The following is a 20,963-nucleotide window of genomic DNA, read 5'->3' as shown; positions in this document are numbered from 1 at the left end:
CATGGGAATGAAGAAAAAAGCACTTTGATTCCTATTTTGCTACTTAGGAGGCCAGGGACAATGCGATGACAGTTGTTACCTTTGTGATTCTGTTAACGCACCCCCCCGAATGACTGCCGTTAGCAGATCCCCTGGTCCCAAGCTGCCGTGGTTGTGGGACACTGCAGAACATACAGTTCTCGCCTAAACCAGAGCAAATTACCAGCAAGCTCTAATCAAAAAAGACACACTGGCTATCCTCCAGAAAAAAAATAACCCACTAAGCCTACTTTTGTTCACCAAAACAGTACCTGGGGCTGTACCACTGTAGCAGGATTCTGGATCTTTCATTTATTTTGCTTAAAAGCAGTAGCTGCTTGAATAGATCTCAAGAGTCCAAAAAAAAGCAGCTTGTAGAGTGGGTGCTCTAGCATACAGTAATTGTGCTCAAATTAAGAGACCTTTCCATATGTAAATCCTTTCCAAGCAGAACTAGGTCATAGATATCTTCAGCCCTAAAAAGCATTTCAGTCAGCCGTGCAGAAGAGGAATTAGGTTTGCTTATCGCTCTGCTTGCTTCAGTTAACCTGTAGAGCTGATGCACCCCTCCGCAGCATCAGCCCCAGGAACTCCCAGCTGCGGTGCACAAATCGGAAAGCAGCACCCACTACTGTAAATGGAACCGCTATTTCCTCCGTAGCGTTCCTGACAGCAGAGAGTTCATCCGTACTCCAAGAACACCACGAGAAGGAAGATTTAAACACCCAAACTAACACAAAGCACCCAGCCCCTGTGCACTACGGCAGGGCAAGAGCTAAGGGAACTTCCAGTTCTAGCTAAACTTTTTTCTTTTGTAGAACACTATTAAAGCCCTTACTTAATTCCAGAATGCTGTTCCAGAATCTCTAAGCTTACGCAGCTTCTGAATTTGCTGCTGCAATAAATGCAAAACTCAAAATGGGAGAAGCTTTTCTAGACTAGTAAAAGAAAATAGCAATTAAGTAAACTCACGCCCTGTGTCTATCTGCTTAGTGGATGTACATGTAGTCTAGTAATTCTCAACTTTAACAACTGTCATGCTATTGGCAGGAACCTTAATGTAATCTTAAATGAAGCCTGTAACAGTCCATTAGAATCATCTCACACTTAAGGAGCAAAAAACCCCTAAGTGACCATTCTCCCTGTTCAGCCCCCCCGAGATCCAGATTTACCACGAGATGGCATTCATTAATTGCAAGTAACCTAATGACTCAGCACATGACAAGCACAAAAAAATACAGTGTTTTTCCGGCAGCAAAACAGAAATGGGCAGGGAATGACACCTGCGGAGCTCAGAAGCTAGAAGTAGGTACAAGGAGTAGGAGTTTATGACACTTTCATCAGGTCTTAAAATAATTTTAAAACTAATACTGTATGCCATGATGCGTCAACAGATGTGGTCATTCACAAGGCCCAGAACCTTGAACCTGCAGTGAAGACTGGTCTTCTGCTTGTTTTGTATTTTGTAAATATAGGCCAACTAGGTCTTTCAGAGATTTGGTTTCTTTAAAAGTCCAGACAATTGAACCTGGCAAAATTACCATCTTTCCACCATCTTCGTTTCTAATAGGCTCAACATTTTGCTATGCAAAAAAAAAATAAAATAAATAAATCAACTTGTAGCAAAACATCAGTACCTTGATCTAAAGCTTTCAATGCTCAGAGATTAGTGCCAGTAACCATTATTTTTTTTTTCTCTTAAGAAAAACACCACATAATCCCAACGTGTTTCTAGTACCCGATGTATCACTTACCACAGCAATTTTAAGTGTAAAAAAAAAAGCTTTTGAGAAGCAATTCATGAGACAGATGTGACAAAGGGCATCAGTTGCCAACTAGCTACAGGCCGACTACATTCGGGCAATGCTTGCACAAGCAGTTCTCTACTTTTGATAACACTTATGGAATGGAAGAAGCCTGAAAAGTGAAGGGAAACTATACAGCCGTGTACAAGCTACAACACAAGTTTCTCCGCACCATCTGGGAAACACCTGACACCAGCTTCCCTTCACCAGACACTTCATTTAGATACAAGAGATTTAACGGGCCTCTTGTCAACTTCATTTTGCTGCCTGCGCATTTATCCCTGCCCCATTCGCACTTGTCAAGTTCACGTGACAAATCCTCAAGCAACAGCCTGGTAAAACTCACATATTCAGGTGAGCTACTGAGTGTATTTCCATTCTGGGTATCAGCATATCTAAAGGAGACCCAGAAGTAGCTGACTGGCAGGTAGTAACCAAAATTCTTGTCTTCAACAAGAGGCCTTTTTGTATTTACAAAAAAGCTCCACTGAACAAACTAACTACACAAACTGTGCTTTGTAAACATTAGTTTTGCAAGATAAAACCTACACATTGAAGTTAAGAAAGCCTACCAAAAAGCCACTACACTGATATAAAGAAGGCCTGAACCCAGAAGACATTGCGAACTGCTTCCACTTGCTTCTGAAGAACACTTTGCTGAAGTAACCAAGAAGAATATTGTAAGATTTAACTAGAAGCTCCATTGAAGAAGAGGGGAACAACTTCAAGTTGAACCTATTCCCTCAGAAGTCATCCTGTTGAGGTGGTGAGTCACCTTTCAAAGGTGCCAAATGATGTAAGAACAAACTCTCATACGCTCCCTGAGATTCTCATGCTCTGAAGTCTGTTGTTCGCTCTTCTCTTTTTCCTCCCCTGCTCCACGTCCCTCCAACCCCGAACTTACACAATGCAGATGGCTATCAACTCAATCTGATAGCGTAGCAAAAGCATAACATTTGTTATCTGGGTAGAACAGACCACATTTAGCAAAATTAGTATTATACAACTATCTTCTCCCAAGAAAGCACAGTATTACTTAACTCCGGGATGACTGTCAAGAAGAACATCTTCATGCATCCCATACAAAACTAAAAAAAGCAATTAAACTGAACAGGTTGCTCCCTGTAATACAAAGAATTGAAGTTAAGGATCATACCATTGCTGACAGTTAAAAAGCATTGTATGCAGCCACTCAGGCCAACATCTGGAGGCTTCTCTGAAGAGAAACCAGAATGAAGACAGACAAAATACCTAATGCAAAAACTAGTAAGTCATTTGCTTTGCCACCCAAGGTACCTATGGCCATATTCTCACTACTGTGAGATGATGTCCAAAATGACAAATTAAGAAGAAACAAAGGGACTGCACTGAGGAAGCAAAAATCCAAACTCATGACACTTGAATGGTCAAGACCCTAAAAAACCCATCTCAAGCTTCATGTGGACACTTGGTATTATGACACAGGCCATTCAAAAAAGGGGCACCTAAAATTAGCTAAATTTTAAGTACTATTACAGGTATAGTGGTTACTAACTATTCCAGAAAGTCTTAGCATTCTGTAGCGCAGAATTTTCAAGGTATTCTTTGTCACTTAAGGCATTTATTTATGTGAAGTTGCAGCTTTCAGGTGGTGTTTTTCCAGGGTGCTCCAGTTTAACCTGTAGGACCTTATGACCAAAGAACTATCCATGTACTAATACAATCGTATGCTAGATTTGATTGATATTCTGACAATTACTTTTCAAAACAAACATACTGCCTGCATATGTAAGAACACCTTTACCACTAATCTTTGTTAATACTATTTTACATCCTGGACATTTTCAGTGTTTGCAATGGGTGACACTGTCAAGATGTAAGACACTACTAAAATTCAATTCATTGGATTTCCATAAATAAAGCCAGACATCTTTCACCTAATTTATTTAAGTTCCAATTTTTTCCAATTCCAAACAAAAGCTAAATACAAGTTTTAAACAGGTAAGCACTAGTTTTATCCAAAGGGAGCAGGCTTATGCAGTTTTACTCCAGTAAAGTACTCAAACCTTAAGCAGAGCCTTCTTTGTCATCAAAACTATACAGTAGTCTTCCTTTTATCATTGCACAATCTTAAAATGTTCTGTCAGAATCAACTTTTGACACTCCAAACACTATTTTACATTGTTTTATAATGTCTATTCCAAAAGAAAAAAAACAACCTCAATGGGTTTTCCATAAGAAATGTTTTAGAAACCAGTATTTCCTGCACAGTTCACCTGCAAGTTTACAAGTCTCAACTCTCAAGAAAAAATAATCCTCTACCAACATTGTTTCTGCAGCTATTATTTTACTTTATTTTTAGCTGCTTTAGCGACTTCAGACTCCAGGTCTGCCTCATCTGTATAAATGCATCCAACTCAAAAGAATACTTTTATACAGTTATACAGCAACTTGGGGAAAGAGATCAAAAACGAAAGTGCCAGTACACTCAGACATGGCCCAGCAAAATAAAAGAGGCAAAAAATGCCTACACATTAAATGAGATGCTTTTTTTTTTTTTAAAGAAAGATTTCTTTCCCACATTTACTTCCTATAGTAATAGCCACTTTTCTGTTCATTAAAATGAATGATAGTGCTCTTTGATACAATCATTAACAACAAAGCTATAAGGCTTTTATACCCGTTACATTCACTTCTCACCCTCCAAATACTGATGGTTAACATTATAGATGTTAGGGGGCATGACCAGCACAAATGGGAACACCACCACAAATGATCACCTTGTGCTTTCGGATACATTTGTTTCAGTGTACAGTCCCTTCATTTCACATTTTAGTAAGATGCTGATGCAGTGCAGAAGCGTGCAGAGCATCCTCTCTTTCACAAGGTCCATGCAGAAAACATCTAAAAAAAAATTGTAAAGTTCTGAGATACAAATGATAAAAAAAATCCAGGATGATCAAGTTTCACAATGTACAGTGTTCTGAACATGAGTCCATTTTCTTCTAAATTCTGAAAGAATAAAGTGGTGAGGAAAGTGAAAATCCACTGCTGCGTTCTGTGATCTTCCCCATTTTGCTGGCCAGTACCTTACTCTGGCATGTAAGGACGGAGGTGATCCTCTATGGTACCAACCGTCCAGTGAGTGAGCTGCTCCTGTGGCAGGTACAGGCAGATGCTGCATAACTTGAAGATTGTAGCTTTGTTTTTTGGAGTCTAGAGGCAAAGAAAACCCAAAGAAAAGCTATTAAACACGAAAGTTAACTCAAGACTAATAGGCAGACCCCCCAGCAGATCTAGCCCAATTACCAGCTTGCTGCTGGCTGTGGAGGAACAACATATACATTTAAAAGCCACTGTGCCATCCGTACAAACAGCCTGAACTCAAAATAAGTCTGCGAGCTCTAATGCCTAAAATATTTTCCTTATTCTGTTCATTCTTCACTTGAATAATTTCTGTAATATCAGCCAAATTAAGACAGTGGTTTAATTCTTCCAAAACACTATTTTATATCTTGTTTTTTAATATAAGAACATTAAATTAATTCTACTTGAAGACATCTGTGGCACATAGCTGGTTTTTGCATGCGAGAATCCTATTTATAGCACAATTTTCCTCTGAAACTGCTAAGTGCAAGCATGAATGCATGATCAATTTTTCTATTTGAGTATTTTGCAATAGAAGTACTGATGTTCCTAAGAAAAAGCCTTTTATGATTAAAACACACTTCTAGAATGATGGGTAAAATAAGCTTACCTGCAAGTGCTGTCTGTCAATGAAGAGAAACACTGACTGGTTAGGGTTGTTGACAACAATTCCAGTCTTGTCCTTTCGGCTCAGAACATGCAGAAACTGTTTTTCATAGTCACCATGATGAAATTCAAACTTGGCCTGCATTGTGTGCGCAAGGGGAGTAAAATATTTATTAAGCTAAAGCTCACATTTAACCAATTAATTTCCTTCAATCTGGGGCTTTATAACCACTGTTGTTTCCTTCCTTTTCTCATCTATGAAAAGCAGAAAATGGGGACCACAGCAATGATGACACACTTACGTCTTGCCAGAATTTGAAGAATTCCCTAGTTCTGTTCTGCCAACACTGACATTAGTCATTGCAATGATGTATTAATAATTCAAAGGTACCACTTTAACTGCATATATAAAACCAGATTTAGCTTGTTCTGTCAAAACATCCCTGTGCATCAACAATACAGCATATTTCTTCCAATAACTGACTACAATTGCGGAACCAGCACAAAAAATACATATAACACTGTTCAAAAATCTGAATGTAAACAGCTGAAACTAGCTACTGAAAAAATGGTCTAAAATGTTTGAAGTTTATTTCAAGGTAAAATTATAACGTAAGAATTCCACCCACCTCAGACCCTCTTTCATCTAACAAAATAGAGCAGCTTGGGGTACTCACAGAATCTTAATGACACCGTCATATTTAGACAAAGAATCAACTGTATTAAGAGCTATACCTAATTTACTTCTACAAATGCTAACATCCTATATGTATTTATACATGTATGTCATTTGCAAAGGTCCTTCAGATGCTTAAATTTGGAAGTGCTAATATAACAGTGCATAAAGATAGGAAGCAGAATTCGGCACTAAAAACATTGACTGCTTTATAAAATAAAACCAGACGGCTTACTTTCTATCATCCACAGAAGTCACATACCTTATCAGCTTATGGGTTAAGAGATACAGTATTTGTCCTCCCCTCCAGGTGTTAGTTACTTATTGACATTAAAAAACAAAACCAAATACCTGAACAGGCCTAAAGGGTTCATCAGATCCCTTCCACCGAGAAAACAGGAGACAGACTATCTTCTCAATATCATTACGAGGCCAAAGAATGAAGTCCATCTCCTGGGTACAGCCGATAACATCCTGTAAGTAGTAAAGTTCTGTACTTACATTCCTTCCATCAGTCAAAGATACAGATAAGCAACTTATCTATATAGGCATGTAATTTAAAGATGGCACTTATTACCGTGTTTGTGCAATTTTCCATTTGTATTACTCAGCACAACTAAAGTCCTCCTTGCCTTCCGTTAAGTTTTAATACCAGTATCCACTTACTATAAATTCCAGCTTTAAGAAAACAAAGATTGTCTATTTTCTAATACCATAAAGCAAAACGACCTAGTTGTACCACAAGAACTGTTGCAAGAATTAACACATGCCTACTAAAGGACGAGGATGGCAAGATGATGTTAATTCCCAAGGCATATTTGAATGAGACAGATGAAAGGTAAAGCTTGAGCACTACACATTTAAACACAATTTCAGAATACATATGCTGTTACCCTTCAAACCAGACCCCATAAACACACACTTTCAGAACCCTCATGCAGCAAAAAAGCAGAGAAAGTAACAGCAGGATTAGCCTTAACATTCACAAAGAAAAGCATAAGTGTTGAAAACAAACTAAAATTCAACAAGAGTAACTTTACCCTGCGCATAGACTGGTAGCGGGGCGCGTGAAGCTGTACTACATCCTTCTGCAGAAGCTCTAAGGAACTTTCCAAAGAATAGCTGGAATCCCGCACACCTTTCAGGATATTTTCTTCATAATTATTGGTCATGACTGGTATCACTTCAGACACTTCAAAAAGCGCTGACTTTTTCTTCTAAAAAAAAAAAAAAAGAAGACAGGTTACATTAAGATTACAATCCTTTCCAGGCAATCATAGATAGCAGTTCATTTTGGAACGGCATGATTTTCTGTTAGTGTTCACGTGTAAAGTGCACATCACATAAGTTCGGACTTTGATGCAAACCACACAAATTGACATGCAAAACTTTACGAATTAAACAGAATCAGTCCAACAACTTTTTCTAAAAAAAAGTTGAACATACTTTTGTACTCTCCAAAGATACAGATTTACACACCAATCTTGCAAACAATAAAGCTGTATCTAAGCATTAACAGAACTGCCCTTTTATCATGTAGAATACAGGGCTCCGGGCTGACCAAGAGGCCTCTGCAAGCTTCTCTTCACAAATCAAGTAACACTTCCCCTCCCCGCCACCCTTTGCAATACTTTAAGGTTGGCCTTTTTCATAAAAAGTGAAGTCTTTCAATGCCACATTAGGTAACGGTGGGTGACAATCCAATCTGAAGTTAGCTACAAGTCATAACCTCCTCAAAGAAGGACTAATTTGCTAAATAAAACTTTCATACTCAATACAAATATTTCAGTATCTCTCAAGCAAGGCCAAAACATTACAGGGAATTTGGAAAAGCAGTTTTTGCTGTATGTAAAAATCACTTAAAGTTGCCTGTCTGCTTCTAACAGCTTTCTTATAGCTCATGAAAATTATTGATCTATTTAAGAACTACATGACAGCCAAAGCATATTTTCTCAAATAAGACTCCACACCCCCTAACCAGAACACACGTAACAGGCAACCATTTGCTGACCAAGCTAGGCCAAGCTAAATTCCTACTTTCACACAATGATAGGAGTTAGAAGGGACCTCTGGAGATCATCTAGTCCAGGCCCCTACCAGTTTGCTTTAAGCAAACTGGTACTGGATGGACATCTTCACTGTGATATAAGCAAGTTTTATAGGATTTAAAACAGGCATTTGCAATGAATTCCTACAAAGCAACAAGAAAGTATTGTGACTGCTACAACTAAAACCACTAAAGTCACATCATATAAGAAAATCTAATTGTTATCACTGCTTAAACTTTCATATTTCTCTTTATTATTATGAGACAGTACCAAGAAGTTACACTCCACTATATCCACCTCTGTTTGCACTAGGACTGATGAAAAAAAAGCAAGTTGAACTTAGAAATTTCAAGGAAACTTTTCAATGAGAAATGTTCAAAGAACAGAGTCTTCATTAAAAAGCATAACTATTACAGCGAATGCAAAACTATACATCTGAGGGGATTAAAAAATTTCAGTGTTCATATACTGCATTATGTAGTCTGTTGCCCTTTCCTTCTATCTTCACTTCCTCATCATTTGTTCAGCACATTCACTTACTAAAGCATCTACTTTTCCTCACCTTCTGTGGATGGAAACTCTCCTACAATTCTGAGTCTACAGTTAGCTTCAGAAACACCACCAGCCTCCCCACCCTGGCCCAGATGTGCGGCAGCAGCAGACAAGGCAAGGAAGCCAATAAAGACTTCCTCCTTCCCCTCTCTGCTCCCTTTCAAAATGGTAGCAGCAGTTTCACATATGCCTGCACACTTGGGCCATTTCAGTATTGCGTTTTGCAACTCCTCCCTTCAACTGCCGGGTTTTCCCTTCTGCTTTAACCAGATAAACACAGCAACCTTAGCAACCACTCCAGCCAGGTCTGGCTTTTCAACTCAACTGTTCATAGCCAGCAATTATGCAATTCAGACCCCAACGAGGCTTACCGAATTACAGCATTAACTTCTAAAAATATGTGCCCAATACAGAAGTTACCGAGTAATCATTTAAGAGGTACTAGCACCCTCTGCATTACAAAACTACAAGCATACTAAAAGCTAAAGTGACAAACATTAACTAAGTAAATATTATCACAGTTAGCAATTAAAAAAATGTTTAAAAGTCAATGGAATCTATTAAGGATAAACCGTAAGATGCAACCAGGCAGCAAGATTTTGCACAGTACAGTTAACACACATTGCAACAGACCCCACAGTAAGAGAAATATTAAAACCAAGTTACCTTGTCTTTGAACACAAAGGCAATGTACATCTTGAAGTCAAACTGGTCAGCTAAAGATTCTTTTTTCTTTCTAAGCTGAGCACGAAGTCTGTTCAGAGCTTGTTTCTTCCGGGAGTTTGGGTCCCCCATTTTGTAATACAGGTGGTACTAAAGCCTTTGGAAACTGTCGCTAAACTATGGGCACCTTTTCATAAGACTCAAGTACAACAGAAACAAGTCGTTTTACTCCTGCTAATACGACTGAATAGATAAAACGCGAATGTAACCCAAAACCGCACCTCAGGCAATATTTTACGAGAATGTTGTATTGGATGGGTCAAGAAACAAAGTAAGTAGCTGTCCAGCCATGGCTGGACAAGAGATTTTACAATAAACCAACAAAAAAAACCCCTAAGAATTCTGAAGAAAAAAATTTGAACAGTTTAGCCGCAGGAATAAGTGGGTAAGAATGAAAAAGAAAACAAATCTTATCACAATTTATGTGTACAATAAAAAGCAACTGGCACAAGCCCAATCCATGGGGGGGGTATTTTTGCTCTGCTTACAAAAAAAAAAAAGCTGAAATTACAAATTGCGTTTTACCCCAGCCAGATTCATGACTCTACTGATTATTATTCTCAGCTTTCCACTATTGCTATGTTGCCCGTCTTTTTTTTCCTTTAGAATTATTACACTTGGTGGAGAGCAGAGAAAAGGGTGCAAAGGAGGAGTGCACATCCTGGGAGATAGATTTCTCTGCCAACAACAAAATCAACTACAGACAACACAGTGCTGGTTTGCAGGGGAGCAAAGAGAAAAAACAGCGGAGTGATTTCTAACTTCATCCTGCTCATCACCAGGCACATCATTGCCCTGAGGCTACTGCTGCCAAAAAGAAGAGGGATCATGATGGCCAAAGACGAGGGGCGGGCAGGGGTTCAAGGGACAGTATTATCTCACCTAGAGACTAAAAACCCAAGCCAGTGCCCCACACCCGGGCTCCTTACCGGTGGGAGAGCCCTACATCCCCCAACACCTCGCACGCTCCCTGGGCTGCTGATCCCCCGGGGATCCTTCTCTCTCTGCTGCTGCTGCACTCCACAGCGAGCAGGGTTAGCCGAGGCCGTGCATGGCCAATGCTCTTCGCTTCTCCTTAGGCCTCTCTCTACAGGAGACGGCAGAGGCTGCGGCGGGCGGCCTGGGCCCAGGGCAGCGGGACGGACACCCGCAGTCGCACGGCCTCTCCCCTCTCACTTCATGGTCACGTCTCAGAACACATGGAGAGCTTTGCTCCTGCTCCTCTCCCAAAACGGGTTTTCGGTGTCAAAAAAATAAAATAAATTTTTTGTGAGGTTCTTCTAAATTGCAAGTCTAGGCTGCAATTTTAAACCTCTGGAACACCCTCCCCTCCCCAAAAGCAAATCCCCAGTTATCAGGTTATTTTTTTCCTCTCTCCAGACATTTTCCCCCCCCCAGGTGCTTGATTAGACGGGGTTGAAAGTTTTTAAGGTTAGCAAATTCGCTGGACCAGGTTAAGAAAAGGGGAAAAAAGTATTTCCCCTTGCTCTCCTGACAAAAATAAGGGGGGGAAAAAAAAAGGAAAACAGAAACTTAAAAAAAAAAAAGGAATCCCTCCCAAAACTTCCCCCCCCCAACTGAAGCAAGAGACTGAGAGACTCAGACAAGAGGCCGAGACCGTGGCCCGCTCGCTACCCGCAGCCGGCGGGCGCAGGAGGAGCAGTGGAGGCGGCGGCGCTGCAAGCAGCACGGAGAGGAGCCATGTCAAGATAAAGCCACGAAACCGCGGAGCCCCCCCATCCCTGCCGCACTGGACACGATGACCGGGCCGCCCGCTCTGCCGCTGCTCGGCCCCAACCTGGTCCCCATAGTCTAGCTCAGCGCCCCGGTGCCGGGGAGTGGGGAAATGGTGGCGGAGAAAGGAAGAGGAGGAGGAGAAGGAGGAAGAGGCGACGACGGCGGCAGCGGGAAGAGGAGGAGACGGCGGCGGGTCCCTGCGCTAGTGGCTCCTACGGAGGGCGGCGGGCATAGAGATCCCGGAGCGGCTGCGGCGGAGGACGGAGACAGCCGGGAGGAGGACGGAAGGGCTGAGGAGAGCCTCTCTTCGCCCAGACGGTCCCGGGACGTCCTCGAAGGCGACGGCCGGAGGGAACAGGAGCGCCTCGGTGTGCGCCTGTGCCCCGGCAGGGAGCGAGGGAGGGAGGGAGCGCGGAGAAGAACTGCGCAGCCCGCACCAACCTCGCAAAATGGCAGCGCCTGAGTCACACAGGCACCGCCCTGCCCGCACCGCGCATGCGCGCTCGGGCCGGCGCGTACCAAGCGCCCGGCTCCCCGTGGGGGGGGGGAACAGAAACTTGCGCTAAAGGCAGGAAGGCTCAGGCCGTAACAACGCCAGGCGCGGACGCTCCCTTTTCGCCTCGACAGCGAGGAGAGCGGAGCCGCGACGGAACCTCTCCCAGCCGCCGCCGCCGCGGTGAGGGGCCGGATCGCATTTTCCTGCTCACCCCCCCCCGCCAACCCTCCCCGCGCTGCCACGCCCCGTGTCACCGCCCTCACGGCCCCGCGTGATGCCGAGTAGGGCGCAGTCCGCGGGACAAGGACCCGGATGGAGTTGCTCAACGCGGTTTCGGGGCGGGGGGGGGGGGCAGGTAGGCAAAGGGGGAGGAGAGTGGCACCCCCCCACACACACACCTGAGGTGGTACCTGCGCGGAGAGCCCCCCTCCAGCGGCTGTTCCCCGGGGTCGGTGGGTCAGTCCCCCCTCCCCTGCCGGGGTGCCGCCGCGACCGAAAGGGTCGCTTAAACTTGTCCCAACCTGAAGCGTCGTGATGTAAGTGGTAAATAACAGCTTTTAAGTCTCGTAGCGGCTCGTTTTGTTAGGTTTCGTCGGGGGGGGGGGGCTGAGCCCATCAGAACGTGTGTGAACTGAAATTAAAAAAAAAAAACAAAACCAAACCCCCCCAAATCCAGTGGTTTTAGAACGTGACATGGCGGTGGTCCGCAGCACAAACCAGCGCCCAGCCTGTGCGTAGCAGCGCGCGTCCCTCCCTGGTGCTGGTAACGCTTCCCGAGGAGGCTGGCTGCTTTTCATAACGAAGTCGCTGCCATTCCAGAGACGCAAACCCAATCCTTGGAGAAAAGTAACCATTTTTGCTTCTCTACTACAAGGAAAGGCTTATGCCTCCCTCCTCTCGCCTTCCCTGTGGCGACAGAGAAGCGAGGACGTAGCTTACCTGGGTTCTTGAGGCCAGAGGCCGGCGGGAAGAGTCGCCATCTCTAGCACTCGGCGTCCGTCTCTAGCGCTCGGTGTCCTGCCCCTCATCTGTCCCCTCAGGCGTGCCAGGGAAAGCCTCCACATCCCTAACTACCCAGGCTGGAGGTGCTTCCGAAGCGCCCAGCAGCATCGGTTTGCCCTGTGCTGCACCAGAGTGTGCTGAGGGGATGGTGACTCGCTGGACGGAGGCCACTGGGGTGAGTGAGGGCATCTCATCTACCTTCCCTCTGGAAGCTGGTGCCTGTGACTCACCAGAAGGGCAACGATATTTCAATGATTACAAGGAGAAGGCAGGCACAGGCACCATCTATCTGATTGGATTGTGTTTCAAAGCACACGTAGCGTGGTGATGGCACTCTCCAGTAAACTTTAGTAGGTTTCAGGGTGTTTTTCCCCTGGTCTTCATAAGAGTCATAGAATGGTTTGGGTTGGAAGGGAACTTGAAGATCATCTAGTTCCAACCCCCCTGCCCTGGGCAGGGACACCTCCCGCTAGACCAGGCTGCTCAAAGCCCCATCCAGCCTGGCCTTGAACACTTCCAGGGATGGGGCATCCACAACTTCCCTGGGCAACCTGCTCCAGTTCCTCACCACCTTCAGAGAGAAGACATCTTGCTTGTCTCTGCTGGTTCCCTTGTTCTCTCCTGACATTCATATTAGTTATTTCCCTTTGGCACACCTTTTCCTTTACACACTTTCCCTTGGACACCTTGTTGGCTTTCCTCCTGCCTGTCTTGTCGTAGGCAGCTGCCGTGTTGCAGCCCTTAGACCTTGTTGTCTTCACCCGGTCTTAGTCCGGCCCTCTGATGCTAACGCTCCATCTTGCCTTCCCTGTCACAGGCATTACCCAAAATACCTGTTTGAACAGGAACCGAGCAGAAATAGGTAATTTTTACACACTTACAGACTGTTCTTCTCTTGTAAAGGCAATGCCTATTGAAAACAACCCTGTATTTGGAGGCAAAAAGCAAAGCATCTAAACAGGAGTATTACATTAGCTCTGGGACTATTTCAAAATGCCAGCATTTTTTAACTGTAATACCAGTCTGGCCTTAACGAGAGCTGTGTTTAGATACCCGCTTTTTCAGTCAAAGCGGTTTTGTTTGCCGAGCTGCCCTGTACAGCATTTTGTGCCGCAATCTGAAATTCCCTCCTGTGCCCGCTGCTATTTTAAGCCGTGACTCACACTTGGCCTGTGACCCTCTTTGTGCCAGCACAGCTGATGGGAAGGCAACCTGGCACAGCAGCGCTGCTTGATGTGGGGATTACCCCGGCATGGAGGACGTTCTGAGGGAACTGGCGCCTTGTCTGCCTTGTGGAGGAGAAAGGAAGTTTTCTTCCAGCCCAGTAACTCCAGCCGCCCTCCAGAGCACAGGGATGCCGCAACCGCAACGGCTACTGCCCTTTGTCACGAGGCACGGGGCAGCTGCCCAGCCCCTGACTGAGGAAGGCATCCAAAAAATGTTGTCAAATGTAGTGCTGGCACAAGAACAGCTTTTCTTCTGGAGGACTTTCTAGAAGAGCTACGAGGAGGGGAATATATAGACTTAGAGAAAATATATATATATATATATATATACACACATACAGTTAGAGGAAACAGGAGATCGAATACAGAGTATTACGTGTTAAGCAGCCACCAGCTGTCTTGTGCAAACTCAGGCTGCTCAAATCCTTTCACAACATTTCAGAAGGGGATGGGGAACTGAAATCACTCCAGGTTCCTTGTGCATAGGTTGCTGCCCCTCCTTTTATAGGCAACTGCCTCCCTTACCCAACTCAGAAAAGATTTTTTTTCTCTTTGTTCATTGGCTAATAAAGATATGCTGACAACGTTTACACAAATGAGTACATCAACCAACCAAGGTACATTTATTGTAAATATACGTGTAGAAATATCTGCGCTATTAAAGCCATGAGTCTTGTCCTACTTTTATACAGTTGTCCTTCTTTTCCTCCATTGTGCACAATGATGAAGCTCATATAGTAGAAAAATATCAGCATCTTAGTTAAAATATATATTATTAAGTATCATCTCTTAATGAATGGATAGTTAAAACTTAGCAAAACATGTATGTTATTGATCCATAATTTTCTTAATGAGGTAATTGTATATTATTGTTATGCTTCTTACCAGTTATGCAATGTTGTATCATTTATAAGAGAGGCTTGTGTGCCTGGAAGCTGGTGTGTGTTTTGCAATTATAACACTTGGTCAAATGACAGGCTGCCTGTCTTCAAATCTAGTTTACAACGATATAAGCTTTATTGTTAGGAAGAGAAATGTGCGTGGTATAAAAACCAAACCTGACAAGTAGGTTGTGGCAGTATATGCAAAATACATAATAGTTCTTTTTTTAGGCTTCAATCCCATTAGCACAGCAAAAATAGTGTTTCTTCTGCACATTAAATTCAGGCTGAGCAAAACAGTGAGTAGAGTGGGTGAGCTTCTGCTCGGTTAACATAAAAAAGACACGTAAGCTGGTGTCCTTTAGTCTTTCTCCCACTCAAAGTGAGGAAGACTTTGTACGTCACTGTGTAGCCGCAGTCCTGTAGTCTTTGGGGAACCAAATGCATGCACATCCCTAGGGACTTCCGTCCCTGCAGCGGGGGGGTGACACTGTTCAGCCGTCATCCTGGAGAAACAGAGAATCAGGCAGCGTAGGCAGTAGCCCGTGTGAAGGTAGGAAAGACCTCGTCACGAAAATATGTTTCTTGGGAAAGAAAGTGTTTGAGCAATGTAGTTCTGAGCAGCACTGCAAGTTTGGAATGTCTGGTTGCTTGTGTATTTTTTTCTTTTCTGCTCTGAAAAACTTGTTATTTTCTATTCACCATTTTATTGTTTCCTTGCTGCTTTCAGTGAAATTGAGCACTGTAGTTTTTTCACATTTCAGTTGCACAGTAAGTTGTGTTTTTTCTGTAAGTTAAAAAGGATTGATAACTTTATAGAAACACCTTGTTTGCTTTTTCCCCAAAATTAATGTGATTTCAGTAATTCCTGTTTTCAAAATTAAATCTTTACTCATAAGCATGTGGGCAAGATGGTACTCTAATGCATCTGCTCTTTAGTTCCGTCTTAATAATTAGTTACTTAAAACTTAACAATTTCTAGTTAATAATTAGTTTTTAACAGATTGTAGCAAATTGTCTATGTTACAGACATAGCAGGAAGAGATGAAATGGATTGTTATCTTTCTGTTTATACTTTCCATGCATACTGTACTGTTTGTGTATGTTAGAAGTTGTATCAGCCCTGAAGCTACTTGCTTCAAAAACAGAACTATGATTAATTCAGTGCCAAATGTTTATGCATCAGACAAAATAAATTAGTATTCTTTCTAAATTCAAACAAGACAAATTAGGTGGCAATTAAAACTCTTTCATATACTTCAGAATATACTGTGATTCACTCTCTTCTGCCTTTAGAGAAAACATTACTTTCTAAGACGTAATAGAAATGCTTTTGTGCAGGGAAATGTCAATGTTTAATGTGTAAAACATTCCTTACATCCTGCTGTGGACAACTATATGTCCACTGCACAGGTATTGCTACAATATTAAGCTTTATTCATCACTTCCCTATGTCCTGCCTTCTAGGTGTAGGGCTGTGGTCATAAAATGGGCCATACATTCTTGGGCACATGAGGTATTGATCCTGCACCTTGGCTGAACTACACCTACTATCTTGCTGGGTTTGTTCCATCTTAATGTGTATGTATATATATATACACATATATATATACACACACTTAAATACACTTGATTATGTGTGTTCTCATTTTCTGCTTTCCTGACTCGTTTAGGAGTGCTGAGTATATGCAGTTATGATGTCAGAAGTAACTAAAGGTTCTCAGTGCCTTGGCTGAGAAGATAGCTTCCCCAAACACTGACACCAAATCAATTGCCTCTTTGAGTATGGTAGTTATGATTTCTTTGTTTTGTATAACAAATGCACGTCCTCTCTCTAAAACTTTGCATTTCTTTTGAAAATGTCTGAAATGCACATTAAAAACAAGGATCCTTGCCTGCACTTTGTACATAAACCTGCAATTCAAATTCCATTGCACAAAGTTTTTTGGCATCTGAAAGACTATTGACTCTGTCACTGTGCTGTGCCATCTTTAACTTGTGTTCTCGGTGATATGCAAATGCATTTGTCTTTATTAGACTTGTTTGATCTATCAAAAATAGACATGTCCTAATGTAGGTTTTGTGTTTGCTTCACATGTGCTTGCAAGAATAAAATTTGAAACAACTTGTTTTATTTGTTCAGTCTGTAAATAATATTCTAAATACTTGTAGTTGACAGAATTGAAATTAGATTAATAATTCCTAGCCTTTATAGTGAATGTTTCATTTTTAAATCTTAAAGCACTACATAAATGATGTTTTTTTTCAAGGTAAATTCATAGCTGAGGTTAGGACCTAACAGTGTTTTCAGGGATGTCTTAGTGACTCACACGGTACTTAACTAGGGAAAAATTCAGAAGGTGAGATGTAGATTTTTCTTTTAACCTTTCACCTCTGAAGCACTACGGATTACTATTCACAGGAAAATCTGTTATTCAAATACATGAAAATTGCAGATTCTCTGGAGACATTTAGTTAATAGCAGTGGCCATCTTTGAGAATCGGCTTGCATTATGAATTACACCTGCATTGTGCTGTGTATATAATCCTTTCTTTGGACAGAGTTTCATTGGCATGCAGCCTTCCGTGATGATTAACCTAGGGAAAAGAAGGCAAATCATGAACTTCTTGTGGGTTAGACACGAAACATTCTTCTACACAACATTAATACCCCAGAAACAAGACACTGAGACAGGGGAAGCATCAGGCAACATAATGCCACGCTGCCACCTAGTGTCACCGGGCGGGTTGCGGGGAGCCGTTTTATCCCTTAGATGAATGGTCTTTTTGTTGGACAGAAGGGCCAAGTGAAGAGCAGAAAGGGACCCTGAGGGCCACAGTTCCTGTTCGTTGTCTCAGAGATCCCAAACCCAGCCTGGAGCTTCCTTCCCGGGACCCTTTTGCAGGGCTTGCGCCCAGAGCAGGACCAAGATAAGACATTCGCGTGCTTCTGAGGCACAACGTTGCACGGAGTCCCTTGACCCTCTCCACAGTAGCTATAAGCAAGACTGGCAAACTGGTAACAATGGATGAGGAGAAGGCTGAGGTACTCTACAACTTTTTACCTCAGGCTTCACTGGCAACCTCTCTCCCCACACCTCTTGAGTGGACGGACTGCAAGGCAGGGACTGGGGGAGAAAAATCCTTCCACTGTAACAGAAGATCAGGTTCGTGACCACCTGAGGAACCTGATCATACAGAAGTCTATGGGACCTGATGAGATGCATCCCAGAGTCCTGAGGGAACTGGCTGATGCAGTTGCCAAGCCACTCTCCATGACATTTGAAAAGCCATGGCAGTCAGGTGAAGTGTCCAGTGACTGGAAAAGGGGAAACATTGCACCCATTTTTTAAAAGGGTAGAAAGGAGGATCCTGGGAACTACCGACCTGTCGCCTCACCTCTGTGCCTGGGAAGATCATGGAATGGATCTTCCTAGAAGTGATGCTAAGTCACATGGAGGACAGGGAGGTGATTTGAGACAGGCTTCACCAAGAGCAAGTCCTGCCTGACCAATCTAGTAGCCTTCTATGATGGAGTGACTACATCAGTGGATGAGGGAAGAGCTACAGATGTCACCTATCTGGACTTCTGTAAGGCCTTTGACACGGTCCCCCACAACATCCTTTACTCTAAATTGGAGAGAAATGTGTTTGATGGGTGGACAGTTCGGTGGATGAGGAATTGGTTGGATGGTCACATCCAGAGGGTAGTGGTCAATGGCTCAATGTCCAGATGGAGACTGGTGACAAATAGTGTCCCTCAGGGGTCCGTATTGGGACCAGCACTGTTCAATGTCTTCATCACTGACATAGACGGTGGGATCGAGTGCACCCTCATCAAGTTTGTGGATGACACCAAGCTGAGTAGTGCAGCTGACATGCCGGAGGGACAGGATGCCCTCCAGAGGGACCTGGGCAGGCTTGAGAAGTGGGCCTGTGTGAACCTCAAGACATTCAACAAGGCCAAGTGCAGGGTCCTGCACCTGGGTCAGGGCAACCCTCAGTATCAACACAGGCTGGGGGATGAAGGGATTGAGAGCAGCCCTGCCGAGAAGGACTTGGGGGTACTGGTGGATGAAAAGCTGGACATGAGCCAGCAATGTGTCCTCACAGCCCAGAACAACTGTATCCTCGACTGCATCAAAAGAAGTGTGGCCAGCAGGTCGAGGGAGGTGATTGTCCCCCTCTACTTCACTCTGGTGAGCCCCCACCTGGAGTACCGCATCCAGCTCTGGAGCCCTCAGCACAGGAATGACATGGACCTGTTGGAGCAAGTCCAGAGGAGGGCCACAAAAATGATCAGAGGGCTGGAGCACCTCTCCTATGAGGACAGGCTGAGAGAGTTGAGGTTGTTCAGCCTGGAGAAGAGAAGGCTCCGGGGAGACCTCAGTGTGGCCTTTCAGTACTTAAAGCAGGCCTACAGGAAAGATGGTGACAAACTTTTTGTCAGGACCTTTTGTGAGTAATGAGGAGTAATGGTTTTAAACTAAAAAAGGGAAGATTTAGACTAGATAGAAGGAAGACATTTTTTACAATGAGGGTGGTGAGACACTGGCACAGGTTGCCCAGAGAGGTGGTAGATGCCTGGTCCCTAGAAACATTCAAGGTCAGGTTGGACAGGGCTCTGAGCAACCTGATCTAGTTGAAGATGTCCCTGTTCATTGCAGGGGAGGCTGGTCTAAATGACCTTTAAAGGTCCCTTCTAACCCAAACTATTCTATGATTTTATTCTGTGATTCTATGAAATCCTCCAAGAAGCTTTTTTTCTATTGTCATTTGCTGTAAAAACTGATTATCAACAGCAATGACGTATAAAACCTCTAAAAAGTACACATTCTCTACTGCCACGAATAACCTAACAAATTGGCTAAGCTCTATGGGAAACCTTGGCATGTTTGCTTAGGCTCACTTCAAGTGCAAATAGTCATAAGTATTCATGACAGAAAGTTTTATTTTTTATGAAACAAACATGCTGAAATGCATTATATTGCACTCAATCTGAAGACATAGTTTCTGCTAGTACTGGGTTGACAGATTTTTGCATGTAAAAATGCCATAACCGCTATTTAAATTTAACCTCCAGCCACAAAAATGGGAATTACTACAATAAAGTAACCTGAAACCTTTTGGTGAGATTTTTATATAATTATACTGGTTTCCCACAGTTAAGACTATGAATAAGCTTCTGATAACAAGCTCTGAGTGTTCTTTCTGACACAGTGAAGGGATTCTTTACAAACCTTTCAAAACTGAAGAAACTGAAGTGAAGAAAAACTCTGAGACATGCTGGTTCATAAAAGGACATGTTCTTCAGCTGGATAAACTGAAGGAGTGGCACCTTTGTAATAAAGCTCTAGTTCATATGCCTCCAGCAAAGAGCAAATTAAAAGGAAAAACAAACAGAACCGTCACATCAGAACCATCTCCCATTACCTCGGGCCCTTCCCAATTATCAACGTTTCCAAAAGCAGTTGTTCCACTTCTGAACTGTAAATCTACCTGAAAACTTTTTATAAATTAAAACTGAATTTTGAAAAGGTAATCTTTGAGAAAGTTTCACTTGAAAACATCAGTATTACAAAAATAGTATCACAGCCATAAAATACATGTGTTGCCTTTTATGTATATAGATCTATGAATGCATACAATTAAAATGTTTTGTATATTTTATATTGCATATTTATATTGCTATATAACAATACATAAAACATAAAAATAGGAATGTTTTGATATTGTGTTTATGTACACATTACCTGGATCTAGATCTTTCTGAAAGGAGATTTAACAGTGGTAAGAAATGTGTATATGTTTGATCACAGTTTAGCATATCTGTGAGTGTTTTGGAATATGGAACTTCCAAATTTTCTTCTAGAATCAACAAGAATTAAATTAACTTAAAAGCATTAACATTTTTTTTTACTAATGTAACAGAACAGTAGTAATTTAGATAGACATTTCTGCCCATGTTATTTTTATTTTCTTGATAGAAGACAAAGCTTACTGAGGTGACAGCTTGCTGATGACACTATATTATTCAAGATGATAGGAACAGAGCTGACTGAAAAAC

The 20,963-nt window shown here is 42.7% G+C and overlaps 1 protein-coding gene across 1 annotated transcript; it reads right to left on the bottom strand.

Annotated features, from left to right (window-relative positions):
• Positions 1 to 3,719: 3,719 nt before the first annotated feature.
• C2H6orf62 (chromosome 2 C6orf62 homolog) lies at positions 3,720 to 11,769 on the bottom strand. The gene is made up of 5 exons (XM_063326396.1): positions 9,498 to 11,769; positions 7,272 to 7,448; positions 6,583 to 6,705; positions 5,560 to 5,694; positions 3,720 to 5,018 (listed from the first exon to the last, which is right to left on the bottom strand). Exons 1-5 carry the CDS (start codon positions 9,624 to 9,626, stop codon positions 4,893 to 4,895), a joined length of 690 nt encoding a protein of 229 aa, XP_063182466.1. The 5' UTR covers positions 9,627 to 11,769; the 3' UTR covers positions 3,720 to 4,892.
• Between the last annotated feature and the right edge of the window lie 9,194 nt (positions 11,770 to 20,963).

The sequence above is a fragment of the Chroicocephalus ridibundus genome, chromosome 2 (assembly GCF_963924245.1).
Source record: "Chroicocephalus ridibundus chromosome 2, bChrRid1.1, whole genome shotgun sequence".
Taxonomy (NCBI): Eukaryota; Metazoa; Chordata; class Aves; order Charadriiformes; family Laridae; genus Chroicocephalus; species Chroicocephalus ridibundus.
This window is presented reverse-complemented; position numbering and strand designations above follow the sequence as displayed.

Bases quoted from the DNA above. Each gene is read 5' to 3' on its own strand.
- C2H6orf62 (XM_063326396.1), bottom strand. From the start codon at position 9,626: ATGGGGGACCCAAACTCCCGGAAGAAACAAGCTCTGAACAGACTTCGT. The intron at 7,449-9,497 runs GTAACTTGGTTT...TTTTTTTTTTAG, and splicing joins CCTTTGTGTTCAAAGACAAG to AAGAAAAAGTCAGCGCTTTT. The intron at 5,695-6,582 runs GTATTTGGTTTT...CACACAATGCAG, and splicing joins AACCCTTTAGGCCTGTTCAG to GCCAAGTTTGAATTTCATCA.